This window comes from Electrophorus electricus, chromosome 17 (genome assembly GCF_041902795.1).
Source record: "Electrophorus electricus isolate QZ-2024a chromosome 17, ASM4190279v1, whole genome shotgun sequence".
NCBI classification, from domain to species: Eukaryota; Metazoa; Chordata; class Actinopteri; order Gymnotiformes; family Gymnotidae; genus Electrophorus; species Electrophorus electricus.
This window is the reverse complement of record NC_137513.1, coordinates 2,391,878-2,408,869: the sequence shown is the minus strand read 5'-3', so window position 1 is coordinate 2,408,869 and position 16,992 is coordinate 2,391,878. Positions and strand designations below refer to the sequence as shown.

Here is a 16,992-nt window from a genome sequence, read left to right as displayed (position 1 = left end):
ATGTTCAGCTATTCCTCGGCCTCCAATGATGATGTCATCAACAATGACAGAGCATGGCTGGCCCGCGAACAGATGTTCCACGGAGAGCTGAAACACTTCACTAGCAGAGCTGATGCTGAACGGCATTCGCAGAAACTTGTAGCGCCCAAACGGAGTACTAAATGTGGTTAACATTGAAGACTTCTTGTCTAGATGGATCTGCCAGAAGGAGTTCTTAGCATCTAGGACAGAAAATACTGTTGCTCCTGCCATCTGGGCTGCTACTTCTTCAACACTACGCATAGGGTGATGGGGTCTCTTCAGTGTTGTGTTGGTCTTTTGGATTTATGCAGTCTAATTTCCTGCTTGCCCTTCTTATGTGCTGCCACCACTGAGGAGACCCAGTCTATAGGCTCAGTGACTAGAGTTATGATGCCAATACTACAAGCGTTCTAGTTCTGCTTTGACTCTATCTTGCATCACGACGGGGATGCTGTGGGCTGATTGGATTACAGACTGTATACTGGGGTCTACTGTCATGGAGTATGTAACTGGGAGTTCTTCAAGCTCATCACTGAATAGGTCTTTATATTGGGTGAAAATTTGTTTGTTAAAACCTGTGTTGCTATCCATAGTGACCTGATGGACTTCTGGGCTCATACATGCACGAAACCCTAGTATCGGTTGCACTTCTCTATCAACTATGAAGAAGGGCAGGGAATGGTACTGCCCGTTTAAGCAGCATAACAACGTGACAATGCCATCGATCTTAATCGTGGTGCCTCCGTAAGCTACAAGGCTGGCTGTTTCCTTTTGCCTTACCAATTGTTCCCCGGTAGTTATACACTTAAAAGTCCCTAGAGACATTACGTTGCATTTTGCTCCCGTGTCGACTGTCATTTCGGTGAGCTTGCCATTTATGCGTATCGTGACAAATCCTTCGTCTTTTTCAGAAGCCGTATAGTTGACACAGTCGACGCAATTGGTGACCTCGATGCCATCTACATAAAACGTTACATCTCCGCACTCTTTGGGCTGTTATACTGCAAGTCCATGCACAGATGGTTTGAGGGCTTTATTGGATGGAGTTCTGTGACTCTGTGGTCTAGACTTGCAACAGCTTTTGAAATTGTTAAGTTTTCCGCAGTTACAACACTGTTGTCCGAAGGCTGGACACTTATCTCGTCTAGCCACATGACTGTTCCCGCAATTATTGCAGTTCGAAATGTTCTGGATGAAAGACCGGGGGTTTGACTGATGTTTTCTGTTCAAAATGGGCTTTACTGCATCCACGCTGGTAGCTTGTGTGGCTAGCGTCTTGTTACTTTGTTCAGTCATCTCGTGAATGCGACAGATAGAAATGGCCTTTGCGAGCATCAACTCACTATCTCTCAGCAGAGATTTTCTCAGTGACTCACTAGTTATGCCACACACGATTCAGTCACAAATTAGCTCATCAGTCAAGTCTCTGAAATGGCAACTTTTGGCCTTGATCCGTAAATCACCAATGAAAGACTCGATACTCTCACCTTGTTTCTGGTTTCTAGAGTGAAAACTGTGCCTTTCCATTGTTCTTTTGCTCTGAGGATTGCAGATTTCACGAAACTTTCTCTTTAGGTAATCTGGGTCCTCTCTGGACTCCGCCGGGGAAATGATTGCTCCGTCTGCTCCAGGCGCGCATAGACAAATGAGCGTTCAAGTTCAATGGCCTCTGGTCCCGCAATGTTGAGGAGAATATAGGCCCTTGTCTTTGCAGGCTTGTCGAAGTGTGCCTCTGTGATGAAAATATTGTATTCTCTTTTGAAAATTCGCCAGTTTTCGGCAACATTTTTGTCAAAAAGTAGGGGGACGGGCCTACGAAATCCATCCACCATTGTGAATGCAGTGTCAAAGTTAAGTAGCTGGCTAGCAGGAGGAAAAAATGGATGAGCGTTCGGCGGCGAAAAAAAATCAGTCACAGGCGTGAAGTTCGTGCCGGATTCTGACACCATGTAAAGTTGTTGTACCAAAATGACAATGCAACTCCACATAGGTCGTTGACTTAGCTTTTAATTAACAACCTTGCGAGAGAACATGAGCACACCAGTCATGTCTTACAAAACAGGTTATATCTGGCCACAGGCACAATACTGCATGCTGATTGGTCCAGCCCGTAGCAGACAAAACAGGACATTTATTCAAATGCTCTACATTGTGTAGAGCATTGCCATAGTTTTGTTTTCTCCGCCCCTCGTTTGATTTTGGATTTACCCCTAATAAATCTCACTCTTCTCCGCACATGCATCTGCCTCCTTACTGCTCACCATTACATTCATCCTGGTTTCTTCTGTGCATTTACAAATGTCAACAACACATTGAACATGGAAACCTAAAAGGGCTAATAATTAAGTCATATTAAATACAGAACAAAATAAAGTTGAGGAAATAAAGTGCAATTTGTAAAGAGAATTTGTTCCCACCATGGCTTTAAAATATGCAAATGAGACCCTCCCTTTGTTTCTATTTGTCTGACATCATAATTCTGGGACCTTAATCATGACACTGCCAGTGAAGATGGCTCTTAGAATCTCCTTAGCTCTTCTCATTGCTTACTTGCTCTTATGAGCACTAAGTTGTTTTGTATATTTTTCTGGGTCTTTATGGTATTTCTTTCTATTCATTTTATCTAACTATCCATATTTAATCAGCTGAGGGTTGTTTTTGGAATAGTTTGTAAATGAGAAAAATCTTTGATTTTTCTTTTTTGTTAATTCTGTGTATTTATAAAACTTGCCATTTGTTTATTTTTGTGTGCTTTTTTCACAGTCAAATAGCCTTGGCTTATCAATACTAACCTGCAGCATATTTGGCTCTAATATAATCTGAAATTAAATAAATACAATTTAGTGTTTCTATTAGGTAGTAGTTGTATTTGAAATCTCAGTAGTAAATGTTTATTCCTTAAACATTTTATCATTAAAGACCTGCAATACAAAACCCACAAGGCCAAGATAAGGACGACAGGTCTAAGGTGTGTTTTGTCTAAGGAACAGATAAATGGATAAATGGCCCGAGTGCCGCAGGGCGCGGGCAGGACGCACAGACTTCTTCCTTCGTGTAGAACATTTTTTAACAATAAACACGTGAGACAGGGGTGGCACTCACAACATTTACAATAAACATGACTATACATTTAACATTAAAAGACGTATACACATTTAACAAAAACACAAACCAATGTTACGGCTACACAGATCTAGTTAAACACACACGTAGCGACAATGACAAACAATGGGAGCAGACACAGACAGGGGTTTAAATAGACATAAGACATTAACATTCAATTCTGTGCAATCCTGGGGGGGGGTAAAACACAAATAAACACAGCACGCTTGGATGCCCTGCACGCGGCGGCCGTACCACATAACTTATGGGGTAGGAGCAGTCCGTGACACCGATAACGAATTCCTACATATGTGCCACATGTATGTTCACACCTGTGCAGTTAATTGACGCCACTAGTAGTCACTGTTCATGTCACTATATCTGGTGGGGATGGAGGTTGACAATATGATTAGCTTTTTACAAAATTCATGTAAATGTAAATCACAAGTAGAAAAATTTAATTTGACTGAATTGGAAAGCACACATAGCCTAAACACTAAAAATGTGACTGGCAGTTTATGGTCTATCTTGCTTTATAATTATATGTTTCAACTTTACTTCAACTCTGATGAGTTCAATCCAACTATTTATTTTCTCTATATAAGGTCTGAGAACACACACAAAAAACGTAGAACCAAATAGCAAGAACAATAACAAACCATTCCAATTATTTAATACTTCAAGAAGAATATTATATCTAAGACAAATATTTTAAGCATGCATTCTAATACATGATGCAGACTCTCTTCATAAAAAATAAACATTGATTTAGTAATTTACATTATTATGTATGAATTGTTCATGAAAGTTATTACATTTGGAAGAGTGTTGTGGTTTGGCAGGTCTTATTTTCCATTTACTAAACATAGCAGGAAGAAAGCTGTCCAAACCACACAGAACATAATGTCTTAAAACAACAAAAAACTTGTCATCTCTGAGACCATAAATTAATGGACTAAGACAGCGTGGTGCAATAATAAACACAATAAAATTAAAATATTTTACATTTATAAACACCATTACATCAGCGTTCCAAAATTCCATTTCTATATATGGGTTTAAAAACTGCATTAAACACAGAAGTAGCTGGACAGCATGCAGGATCACAGTCCTGAGACCCTTGTTGGTCAGTTTCTTATTCTCTGATGAGGCCCCTCTGGCTGCAATCATTATCTTAATGTAGGTAAAGGCAATGATAATGATCATGAAGAGAAAAAGAAGCAGGAAAATTATAGCACGTGCATGTGCCTGCCAGTCTTTCTCTAACATTAACTCAACACCACAAACGGCAGTGGATAACAGAGCACCTGAAGGGATAACAGCCAAATAGGCTACTAAGGTGAACAATGGAATTATGGAACTGATACTCCATATTATCAGGAGTCCTCGGAATCTGGTCCTGCTGGTAGAGATGTCAGTATGTCTTAAAGGCATGCATATAGCAACATAGCGCTCCAGACACATTGCCACAAGAGTCAGCGGAGTACACACAAACAGAACATTTAAAATTGTACACATGATAATGCATGGAATCTGGTGGATAGGATATTTGTAAAAGCTTCCCATCAAGAGCAAGTCTGATAACACCATGAAAGCAGAGTCAGCAAACAGAGTTTGTGCAAATAAAATGTAGCGAGTGTTGTCCCTGAACACCTCCTTTTTTAGAAAGGTGAGGATCATAAGGCAGTTCACATAGAGGAAAATCAGCACCAGAACTTGTACCAACATGAACTTCTCATTAATAGATCTTGCAATGATTGTTAACAGATTACTGCTCACACTGCTGTTAACCACAGCAAATTGCATTTTTGAAAAGTTAAAAGAATATAACAGTATAACACATGAGCAAAGGATACAGTCTATAAAAATAAACTTTGCTAGAGAAGTAACACTCCAACTGTCAAAAAAAAACCTTGTAGTTGAAGATCATATTTCTCATGCAGGTATTTATATTGTTCTTAAAGAGCCTTGGAGTAAACAAGGTAGAGTCTAGGAGGTGGAGCCTATGACAGTACAGAGGTGGAGCCTATGACAATGTCATTCAGAAAATAGGATAGCAACAGTATTGTGGCAGATTGTATTATTATCTAATTATATACTTATTTGCTGAACTTAAAGGATCACTAGGCGATATTTATGACCATAATAGCTCTATCTATATATAACACTATATATAAAAGTGACTCTTCAGTGTTGTTTCGTATGGAACATTCAGTCCTGACATGATGGCTCAAATCAGTTTGTAGGTATTCAATAAACCATTTTAAAATGCATAGCATGGGCCTCTCCTGCGGTGATTGCCATGTCCAGACCACATGACCATAAGCGTGTTAAGCCACTGTAGAACAAGAAGGTTGAATAAAGAAACATCGATATTCAGTACGTGCAGAAACAACAGTTGGAAAAATTAAGCAAAAAACTTTGAGATCACTCTGAGCAGAAACCCAGAGTCTACATTGACGTAGTGGTTTCCAGGTAGGAAGCCCTAGTGAAGGAAAAGGACTTCAGAGTGATGCTGATGCTTGTTTTCTTCTTGACAGGTAGCTAACTAATCAAGTATCTTCTACCTTATTGTATTAATGTTTCCCTAATTTACTTTGATGCGTCAGATGCATGATTTGTCGTGCATGACCACAATGTAATGACGTTTCCATTTTAATGTTAGCTGGGAATACTCTGAGGCTGGAGGAGTGGATAGTAAGGATGGAGTTGGAGTATGTGAGAAAGGTGGAGGTTGAAATTAGGTTGTCTAAAGAGAATGGAATGTTATGAGCTCTATGAAAGTGCTGCCAAAACCTCTGTTCCAACCAGCATGTAGTACAGGCCTGTGGGGATACTTCATATAGGTGAACTGGGAGTTCAGAGGAAGGTTGTGTCTAATAGAGAGGAACTGGTGTCAGTTGTGGTTCTGCGTGTGGTGCCAATACTCTGAATTTCTGAAACTGGAAGTGAGAGAGTGAATCTGTAAATAAGATACTATAACTCGATGTACGTGTGACTTTAATGAAAAACTGGTGTTCAGTGGGGAGCCACGTAAGGCAAACAGCTCCAAGTCCATAGAGGAAGAGACAGCATCCTGATAGAAAGAAAGATGCCATTCCAACACAGAAAGCGGTCCCAAAACCGCATGTCTGAATTGTCACTGAATTTTGGAGGGTAGCAAGCGTAAGGAGGTGCAAGATATAGCACCATCCATGGGAGATTATGCACCATCCCTGGGAGATTATGCATATAACTTGAAGACTGGAAGTCAAAGGTGAGGATGTCATCCAGTTGATGGAAAATTAGGGTACATCGGCAGATGTTGAAGAAGATCCAAAAAAGCCAGAGTACCAACTAGGATCAGTCGGCTTGGCCACATTACGAGCAAATGTGCAGACTTGCTAAAAATTTTTATTGCAAATAATTTGAATGGTCTGTATGAGGAGGCATTTTCTACAAGCTGTTCTGAATGAATGAACACGTCTTAGAAGCATTAATTGGCACATCAAGGCCAGTAATGTCCACAAATATCAACATGTTTGTGTCACGGTACGGCCCCTCCCCCCTCAAACGTGTGTGTGTGTGTCTGTGTGTATCTGTATTGCCACGCCCTCCCGTGTCGTTCACCTGATCCTTGTTGTGTGTAATTGTCATGCGTGTATACAAGTCTTGTGTCGTTTCGTCAAAGCTGTCGGTGTTTGACCAAAGTAGTGTGTTAATGTGCGTTTTCAGTCGTGAGTGTTAAATCTACATTAAAATGTATGTCTTTGTTTGACGTGCTTCGTCCCCGCATCCTCTTTAACCCTTACACGTTACAGAAACACTTACCTACCAAGGATGCCTGGGAAAGGCAAAAAGAAGAAGGGGAGGAAAGGAAGTCAATGTCCTCCCACAGCAGGACCAGGCGGACCAGTACTCGGAGATGGACTCTGCTGGGTCCTACGACCCCTGCCTGGACGATCAATGGGGCTACACAGATTACGGAGAGACAGGAGAATGCAGCGACGTCTATCTGCAGTCAGATATGGGGTCCAATCGTGAGGAGGACCTGTCGATGGAGGTAGAGGAGGTACCTCAAAGGAATGCCTCCTCTCTGACCAAGGTCATGGACTCCGAGGGTGACGAGCCCCCAGCACCTAAGGCTCTGCTCAGGGCAAGGCGATCTAGGAGGAGAGCTCCCCCTCCGAACGAAGTCACAAGTTATGAGGGTGACGAGCCTCCAGCACCTAAAGCACCGCCCAGGTTAGTGGAATACACACAGTCAGAACAGTTACAACTGTACATATGATTAAACAAGGAATCGTGTGAATGACGTACTGGTAATAACCCCAAATCAAGAGCACATCAGATAACACCATAAAAGCAGAGTCAACCAACAAAGTTTGTGCAAATAAAATGTAGCGAGTCTCTTCCCTGAACATTTCCTTTTTCAGAAAGATGTAAATAATCAAACAGTTCACATAGAGGAAAATGCCCACAAGAATCTGCACAAATACCATTTGTGTATAAGGGTTGGAAAAATTAACCACTGTTTTATTGCTCAATCTGTGGTTAATGTCTAAGTTCTGCATTTCAGTAAATGTGTACAAATGTGTTATATAGTATGATTATAATATAGATCTGTATAATATAAATCTATGTATAATAGATAAAAAATATATCTGGCAAATCAACAACACAAAATAAATAATATGATCAGCTCAAGCAAAGATTTTGAAAAATTGATTAACAGATGATGGCTTAAGATGCCGTTAACTGAAGTATGCATGTCTGGAAATTAATTAGATATAGTACAGTCATAAGATAGATATTGTGCAGTTATAAGATACATATAGTGAAGCTATAGTACAATGAATGAGAAAAAGACAGGCCTTATACTGTTTCCAAAAAATGGGTGGAGCGTATGGTTCAAATGTGGAGCCTTTCCTTCAGAAATAGCATAGCAGCCGTGCTGGTGCTCATAGCATTAATATCTAATGAAATTTCTTTTTTAAACAGTGAAAGCTAGTTTACTTTCTATGAAATATCAGAAAATGATTCCTTGCTTTCACCACAAATGAAGAGTATCAGTCCTTAGTGGGTTTTATTTTTCAGTTTTAAAACATTTAATCTTTTCATGTGGTATGGTTAAAGCTCCAGTTACCATGGTGTAAGATTTTTAAACAGACTATGCACTAATCCCTAAAGATTTCCCAACTCAGTGTTGTAATGCATGGAGTCCCATTTAACTCATACTCCATTGCTTGCACTCAAAAACTATGGATGTGCACAAGGGACATCCTCTACATCTGATCTGAACAAACTCTGATTTTCGACATACATAATGAATGAGGGTAACATGATGTTCACAAATGAGAAACAAACTTCTAGTTTCTTTTCTACAACCCATAAAAGAAAACCTTTCAGATGGGCCCTATTTCTCTGCAGTTCATCCTCCCCTGCCTAAACTTTTCTGAGCATAATAGCTGGCCGTTCAGTGATCCACAATGCTTGAGCCTGATTCAGCGCTGGCATTTGTGGTGTCTGTTAAAGTTCAGTGTCTGATTTATTTTCAGTTTGCCATCTTTTTGCTCAAAGTCTCTCCTGTTGGGCCACTGTGGTTTAGCCTGGGCTGCAACCCATGTTGCAGGAAAAAAAGACCTCTGTCCCACTAAAAAGCTGGAAGGGACCATGTAGCAATGGAACCTGCAGGCCAGGAGGGCCCTGTATTGATCATCATTTTGTGACACCCATGAAACTAAACCTTCCTTGAACCTAAAGGAATTCAAGTGAAGCCAAGAATTAATACAAAAAAGAATTTTGTTAGCAGGACTTACTGTAGGATTTTATGGCAAATGCGTTTGATGCTGTGCAATACTGCTCCCTTTAGGGGAATTAGAGTTCCTGCGCTTACCTGCATTATTTTAACATATGCTTTACATTTCTGCCAAGTTTGGTGTAGCTGTCCCTTCCATTTATTTGAGAATAATCATGCTTACACAATAAACTATGATTTAACTTTGTTTAATAATTTCCATCATTGACTGGGAAAGCACATTGTGTAAATGGTAATGTTATTTTGCTGATGAAAAATATTCATGAATTTTAAACATTTTGAAGAGTTCAGCGTTACTTAGGTCTTATTTTTGACTGACTAAGCAGAACTAGAAGAAGGCTGTCCAAACCACACATAGCATGATGTCTTAATACAAGGAAAAACTTTTCATCTCTAAGACCATATATTAATGGACTAAGACAATGTGGTGCAATAATAAACACAATAAAATTAGAATATCTTACATTTACAAACAACATTATATCAACCTTCCAAAATATCATTTCTATATATGGGTTTAAAAACTGCATTAAACACAGAAGTAGCTGGACAGCATGCAGGATCACAGTCCTGAGACCCTTTTTGGTCAGTTTCTTATTCTCTGAGGAGGCTGCTCTGGCTGCAATCATTATCTTAATGTAGGTAAAGGCAATGATAATGATCATGAAGAGAAAAAGGACCTGGAACATGCTAGAACGTGCTTCGGCCTGCCAGTCTTTTCCTAACATTAGTTCCACACTACATACTGTATAGGACAACAGAGCACCTGAAGGGATAACAGCCAAATAGGCTATTAAGGTGAACAATGGAATCATGGAACTGATACTCCATATTATCAGGAGTCCTCGGAATCTGGTCCTGCTGGTGGAGATGTCAGCATGTCTTAAAGGCATGCATATAGCAACATAGCGCTCCAGACACATTGCCACAAGAGTCAGCGGAGTACACACAGTCAGAACAGTTACAACTGTACATATGATTAAACAAGGAATCGTGTGAATGACGTACTGGTAATAACCCCAAATCAAGAGCACATCAGATAACACCATGAAAGCAGAGTCAACCAACAAAGTTTGTGCAAATAAAATGTAGCGAGTCTCTTCCCTGAACATCTCCTTTTTCAGAAAAGTGTAAATCATCAAACAGTTCACATAGAGGAAAATGCCCACCAGAATCTGCACAAATATCACTTTTGTATAAAGGGTGGAAAAATTAACCACTGTTTTATTGCTCAAGCTGTGGTTAATGTCCAAGTTCTGCATTTCAGTAAATGTGTAAAAATGTGTTATATAGTATGATTATAATATAGATCTGTATAATATAAATCTATGTATAATAGATAAAAAATATATCTGGCAAATCAACAACACAAAATAAATAATATGATCAGTTCATGCAAAGATTTTGAAAAATTGATTAACAGATGATGGCTTAAGCTGCCGTTAACTGAAGTATGCATGTCTGGAAATTAATTAGATAAAGTACAGTCATAAGATAGATATTGTGCAGTTATAAGATACATATAGTGCAGTCATAAGCTTGAGTGCAGTTATAAGATACATATAGTGCAGTCATAGTACAATGAATGAGAAAAAGACAAGCCTTATACTGTTTCCAAAAAACGGGTGGAGCGTATGGTTCAAATGTGGAGCCTTTCCTTCAGAAATAGCATAGCAGCCGTGCTGGTGCTCATAGCATTAATATCCAATGAGATTTTCTTTAAACAGTGAAAGCTAGTTTACTTTCTATGAAATATTGTAACTCTTTTCAGAAAATGATTCCTCGCTTTCACCACAAATGAAGAGTATCAGTCCTTAGTGGGTTTTATTTTTCAGTTTTAAAACATTTAATCTTTTCATGTGGTATGGTTAAAGCTCCAGTTACCATGGTGTAAGATTTTTAAACAGACTATGCACTAATCCCTAAAGATTTCCCAACTCAGTGTTGTAATGCATGGAGTCCCATTTAACTCATACTCCATTGCTTGCACTCAAAAACTATGGATGTGCACAAGGGACATCCTCTACATCTGATCTGAACAAACTCTGATTTTCGACATACACAATGAATGAGGGTAACATGATGTTCACAAATGAGAAACAAACTTCTAGTTTCTTTTCTAAAACCCATAAAAGAAAACCTTTCAGATGGGCCCTATTTCTCTGCAGTTCATCCTGCCCTGCCTAAACTTTTCTGAGCACAATAGCTGGCCGTTCAGTGATCCACAATGCTTGAGCCTGATTCAGCGCTGGCATTTGTGGTGTCTGTTAAAGTTCAGTGTCTGATTTATTTTCAGTTTGCCATCTTTTTGCTCAAAGTCTCTCCTGTTGGGCCACTGTGGTTTAGCCGCAGGAAAAAAAGACCTCTGTCCCACTAAAAAGCTGGAAGGGACCATGTAGCAATGGAACCTGCAGGCCAGGAGGGCCCTGTATTGATCATCATTTTGTGACACCCATGAAACTAAACCTTCCTTGAACCTAAAGGAATTCAAGTGAAGCCAAGAATTAATACAAAAAAGAATTTTGTTAGCAGGACTTACTGTAGGATTTTATGGCAAATGCGTTTGATGCTGTGCAATACTGCTCCCTTTAGGGGAATTAGAGTTCCTGCGCTTACCTGCATTATTTTAACATATGCTTTACATTTCTGCCAAGTTTGGTGTAGCTGTCCCTTCCATTTATTTGAGAATAATCATGCTTACACAATAAACTATGATTTAACTTTGTTTAATAATTTCCATCATTGACTGGGAAAGCACATTGTGTAAATGGTAATGTTATTTTGCTGATGAAAAATATTCATGAATTTTAAACATTTTGAAGAGTTCAGCGTTACTTAGGTCTTATTTTTGACTGACTAAGCAGAACTAGAAGAAGGCTGTCCAAACCACACATAGCATGATGTCTTAATACAAGGAAAAACTTTTCATCTCTAAGACCATATATTAATGGACTAAGACAATGTGGTGCAATAATAAATACAATAAAATTAGAATATCTTACATTTACAAACACCATTACATCAACCTTCCAAAATGGCATTTCTATGTATGGAGTTAAAAACTGCATTACGCACAAAAATAGCTGAAAAGCATGCAAGATCACAGTTCTCAGACCTTTTGACTTTTTATTCTCTGAGGAGGCTGCTCTGGCTGCAGTCATTATCTTAATGTAGACAAAGATAATAATAATGATCATCAATACAAAAAGGAACTGCAAAATTATAGCACGTGCTTGTGCCTGCCAGTCTTTCCTTAACATTAACTCCACACTACACACTGTATAGGACAACAGAGCACCTGAAGGGGTGACAGCCAAATAGGCTACTAAAGTGAACAATGGAATTATGGAACTGATACTCCATATTATCAGGAGTCCTTGGAATCTGGTCCTGCTGGTGGAGATGTCAGCATGTCTTAAAGGCATGCATATAGCAACATAGCGCTCCAGACACATTGCCACAAGAGTCAGTGGAGTACACACAGACATAACTGCTACAGCTGTACATATGATTAAACAAGGAATCGTGTGAATGACGTACTGGTAATGACCCCCAATCAAGAGCACATCAGATAACACCATGAAAGCAGAGTCAACCAACAAAGTTTGTGCAAATAAAATGTAGCGAGTCTCTTCCCTGAACATCTCCTTTTTCAGAAAGGTGTAAATCATTAAACAGTTCACATAGAGAAAAAGGCTCACCAGAATCTGCACAAATACCATTTGTGTATAAGGTTTGGAAAAATTAACCACTGTTTTATTGCTCAAGCTGTTGTTAATGTCCAAGTTCTGCATTTCAGTAAATGTGTACAAATGTGTTATATGGTATGATTATAATATAGATTTGTATAATATAAATCTATGTATAATAGATGAAAAATATCTCACATATCAACAACAGAAATTAAATAATATGATCAGCTCATTCAAAGATATTGAAAAATTGAATAACAGATGACAGCTTAAGCTGCCGTTAACTGAGGTATGCATGTGTTGAAATGATTTAGATATAGTGCAGTCATGAGATATAGTGCAGTTATAAGATACATATAGTCCAGTCAATGAATGCGGAAAAGACAGACCTTACAAGTAAACCCTGACTGAATATTTCACACTCAAACATGGATTTAAAAATGGAGAAAGAAGATACATTGTAATCATAAAAAAACTAAAACAGGTTAAATTGACTATCACATTTGTCATATATATACTGTTTCCAAAAAAAGGGTGGAGCGTATGGTTCAAACGTGGAGCCTTTCCTTCAGAAATAGCATAGCAGCCTTGCTGGTGCTCATAGCATTAATATCTAATGAGATTTCTTCTTTAAACAGTGAAAGCTAGTTTACTTTCTATGAAATATCAGAAAATTATTCCTCGCTTTCACCACAAATTAAGAGTATCAGTCCTTTGTGGGTTTTATTTTTCAGTTTTAAAACATTTCATCTTTTCATGTGGTATGGTTAAAGCTCCAGTTACCATGGTGTAAGATTTTTAAACAGACTATGCTCTAATCCCTAAAGATTTCCCAACTCAGTGTTGTAATGCATAGAGTCCCATTTAACTCATACTCCATTGCCTGCACTCAAAAACTATGGATGCGCACAAGGGACATCCTCTACATCTGATCTGAACAAACTCTGATTTTCGACATACCCAATGAATGAGGGTAACATGATGTTCACAAATGAGAAACAAACTTCTATAGTTTCTTTTCTACAACCCATAAAAGAAAACCTTTCAGATGGGCCCTATTTCCCTGCAGTTCATCCTCCCCTGCCTAAACAATATAGGACCATGGTGGGTTTGCTTTTCTGAGCAAAATGGCTGGCCATTCAGAGAGAAATCGATGCCTGAGCCTGATTCAGCTCTGGCATTTGTGTTGTCTGTTAAAGTTCAGTGTCTGGTTTAATTTCAGTGTGCCATCTTTTTGCTCAAAGTCTCTCCTGTTGGGCCACTGTTGCCTGGACTGCCAGCCATGTTGCAGTGAAAAAAGCCATATTCCCACTAAAAGATCAGCTGGATGGGACCATGCAGCAATGATCTGACCCTGCAGGCCAGGAGGGCCCTGTATGGATCGTCATTCTGTGACACCTATAGTCTGGTCAAATTGTTTAAATGTTTATTGTATTTAAATTATGTGTATGTATTTACATATTTTCTTCTATTTATTTCTATTCACCAATTAAACCCGCTGTCAGCACATTTCACATTTTACTCATAAGGTCTTTAATAAGATACTGTTTCCTGGTGTAGCTAGTAGCACGTAGGATATAGACTACGGTCTTCTCGACGTTTCCCGCAGACCAGAGAGGCCTTTGTGAAAACAACTCAAGTCTCTCTCATCATTTTAATCCTCTTTTGCGGGTGGGCTTTGTGTCACAAAATACACCAAAATGACTCTAAACCAGATAATAAACTTATCCTTAATAAACTTATTATATTAATAGGGCTTATTCGCATGTTTTTGGCGACTGGCATATAGTGTAGTTATTTGTATCTAAAAAGGTAGACAAATTCGGAGTTGTAAAATGGTGAGCTTGTTCGTTTTTTAACCGTGGTTTAGCTAAGCTTTGGGTATCGGGTTCTCAGAAAAATGGCTAAATATATTTTAACCACACTTTACTTTTTATGAGTGTACAATGAGAATACGAATGCGTTTTCAGTCAACGGCTAATCAAGGAGAGTTGAGTTAACAGAGATAGTTAGCCTAATGAAGCTAGCGATAGCATATTTAGCACCCTTTTCCCCAATAAGTTCCATGTAATGAAGTTAGCATAAAAAAGAGCAAGCGTTGGCCTCTTCTGTATTAGTCCTCTTCTGGGTACGTGACAAACAAATGGTGGACAGTCACACATTACTCTTATGATCATCAATAATTTGCTTGACAAAAATCGATCCTTTTGTATTTTTATAATTAATTCCTCCTGTAAGAGTTTGAGATGTTAAATCAGTTGTTGGACAAATGTGCTAAAAAGCCATAGCTAGTTAGCCTCACTGGACTGGAACTGGTTTGTATGCGCATACATGAGAGAATAAACAGGAGAGACGAACACATGAGGCTGTGACGATAACCATATTACCCCTACCTCAATACCGTAATCACCGTAGCTACTGTTGGGAGAGCTCGACTCTGACTGACTGAGCTACGTGAATTAACAATCTAATCAGTCTAGTCAGGCTAGAGTATACGTTACCTAGCAACCAAGGTTTACACCGAGCTCTTATCAACAAACACTACATTGACGAATAATGGATTATTGGGAATATTAGTTTCAATAAAATAGTTACTTGTCGTCCATTAATTTGTGTTGTGGATTAACTGGCTTCCCAGTAATATAAAACATGGCCTCTTGAATTATTGACTTTATTTATTTATTTAGCTTGTGCAGGTTGCATGAGTGCACGTGGTGTGTGATATAAAATATATACGCTATAAATGTTTAGTTACCATTGCTGACAAAAAAACTTTTGCTTGACACAAAACTTTTTAGTTGTCGATCAATTCAGCTTTGTGCAAGGGGGATTTCCTTGTGTGTGTGTGTCTGATTATTATTACTTATTTATAGGTTTCAATAGGCCTACATGTGGTATCTACATATAGCATTCAGTTGAATGTATTATATACACTCACAATACACATAAATAGAAGGAGTTAGATTGTAATTAGAACCGGGGTGTGCATAGAAAACGCACCTCTCTTACATGGTATCCATGCAGATAACCATTGAGTCAACATTGTTCAACAAACCACAAGTCTAGTTTCAACATTGTGGCTGCGATGTGTAAACTTGCTGGCAATGGCTAAATTGTATTGGCCATAATTTGCATTTAGTTGTTACCAATGCATAGAAAACAGAAAAGGGTAACGACTTTCTCACAGAGCTGGAAAAAGAAGAGAAAGCTGCAGAAAGAACAAACCTAGCTCAGCTTGCCCCAGCATTGCTTAGTTCTGCTGAGTTCTCCTGAACTCCAATTCCTATTTCTTTATCTTGTTGAAACTTTTATTATAAACTATATTATTTATTAGCTAATTTATTGTGCCTGTTCTCTGCACGTCAGTAAACAGTAAACAAACGTGACAAGCTTTTTGGGGTAATGAGAACATAAAACTAACAAAAAAAAAGTCAAAATAAGTAAAAAAAAAAAAAAAAGTCAAATAAGAATGAGCAATAATTCCCGGGGCAAGAAGAAATGAAAAAGAAATGGAAGGAAGGTTAAAAAAAAATCATGGACTCATTGACTCATGGCAACCTCATGAACCCATTGCAGACAACCTCATGGACTCACGGCAGCCTTGTGGACCATGGCTTCGCTAAGAAAATGAGGATTGTGCTTATCCCTCACCATCTATGCTCCGTGTGCATGCACTTGACGGATGACCTGTGGGCTCAGGGTGTCTTACTTGTGTCACCCCTCCCATGTCTGTCTTGAATCCGACAGAAAACACATTGAGCACATTTCCTTTTATTAGTTCTCTTCTCCCTCTCAGCCCATCACACTAGGTCTCACCTGGCTACACACACACATCCCTCACATATCCTGAGCAAACAACCGGATCATGGAGGGGGCTCCCTCCTGCAGTAAACAATCGCTCCTTAATCGAGCTGTGCCTCTCCTGTCTACCTCCAAGGAGAGTTCGGATGCCAACAGGACCATCCTGGTCCCAGCACAGTATAAAGACCTAGCTGAGGTATTTCGTCTTGTCAAGGCCACTCAGCTCCCTCCTCTTTGTGGCTGGGACTGTACCATCAATCTAAAGGATGGAGCTGTTCCCCCTCGGTGCAGGGTATGTCTGCTCTCCCAGGAGGAGGAACAAGTCATGGAGGCTCTGGCCTATTGTTACATATGCCCCTCCACCTCATGTGCCACGAGGCTATGTGTAGATTATAGAGGTCTTAATGCATTACTAGTTAATTAAGTACCCATACTCGTTCCCATTAATACCAGCTGCACTCTAACAGCTCAGGGGAGCGCGGTACTTTACTAAGTTAGACCTGCGTGGTGCCTATAATCTAATCAGGAGGGTGAGAAATGGAAGATGGACTTTGGGCATTATTTGGTCCTGCCATCCGG

General features: G+C 39.2%; 1 protein-coding gene and 2 pseudogenes across 1 annotated transcript; all 3 read right to left on the bottom strand.

Annotated features, from left to right (window-relative positions):
* Nucleotides 1-3,010: 3,010 nt before the first annotated feature.
* On the bottom strand, nucleotides 3,011-5,000 carry LOC113569057 (odorant receptor 131-2 pseudogene; annotated as a pseudogene).
* Nucleotides 5,001-8,797: 3,797 nt separating this feature from the next.
* Nucleotides 8,798-10,504, bottom strand: LOC118242507 (odorant receptor 131-2-like). The gene has a single exon (XM_035533972.2). It carries the CDS (start codon nucleotides 10,180-10,182, stop codon nucleotides 9,214-9,216), a length of 969 nt encoding a protein of 322 aa, XP_035389865.1. The 5' UTR covers nucleotides 10,183-10,504; the 3' UTR covers nucleotides 8,798-9,213.
* Nucleotides 10,505-11,136: 632 nt separating this feature from the next.
* LOC113585103 (odorant receptor 131-2 pseudogene) lies at nucleotides 11,137-13,063 on the bottom strand (annotated as a pseudogene).
* Between the last annotated feature and the right edge of the window lie 3,929 nt (nucleotides 13,064-16,992).

What these genes read in the sequence shown, in the direction of transcription:
- LOC118242507 (XM_035533972.2), bottom strand. Translation starts at nt 10,182, where the DNA reads ATGCAGAACTTGGACATTAACCACAGCTTGAGCAATAAAACAGTGGTT.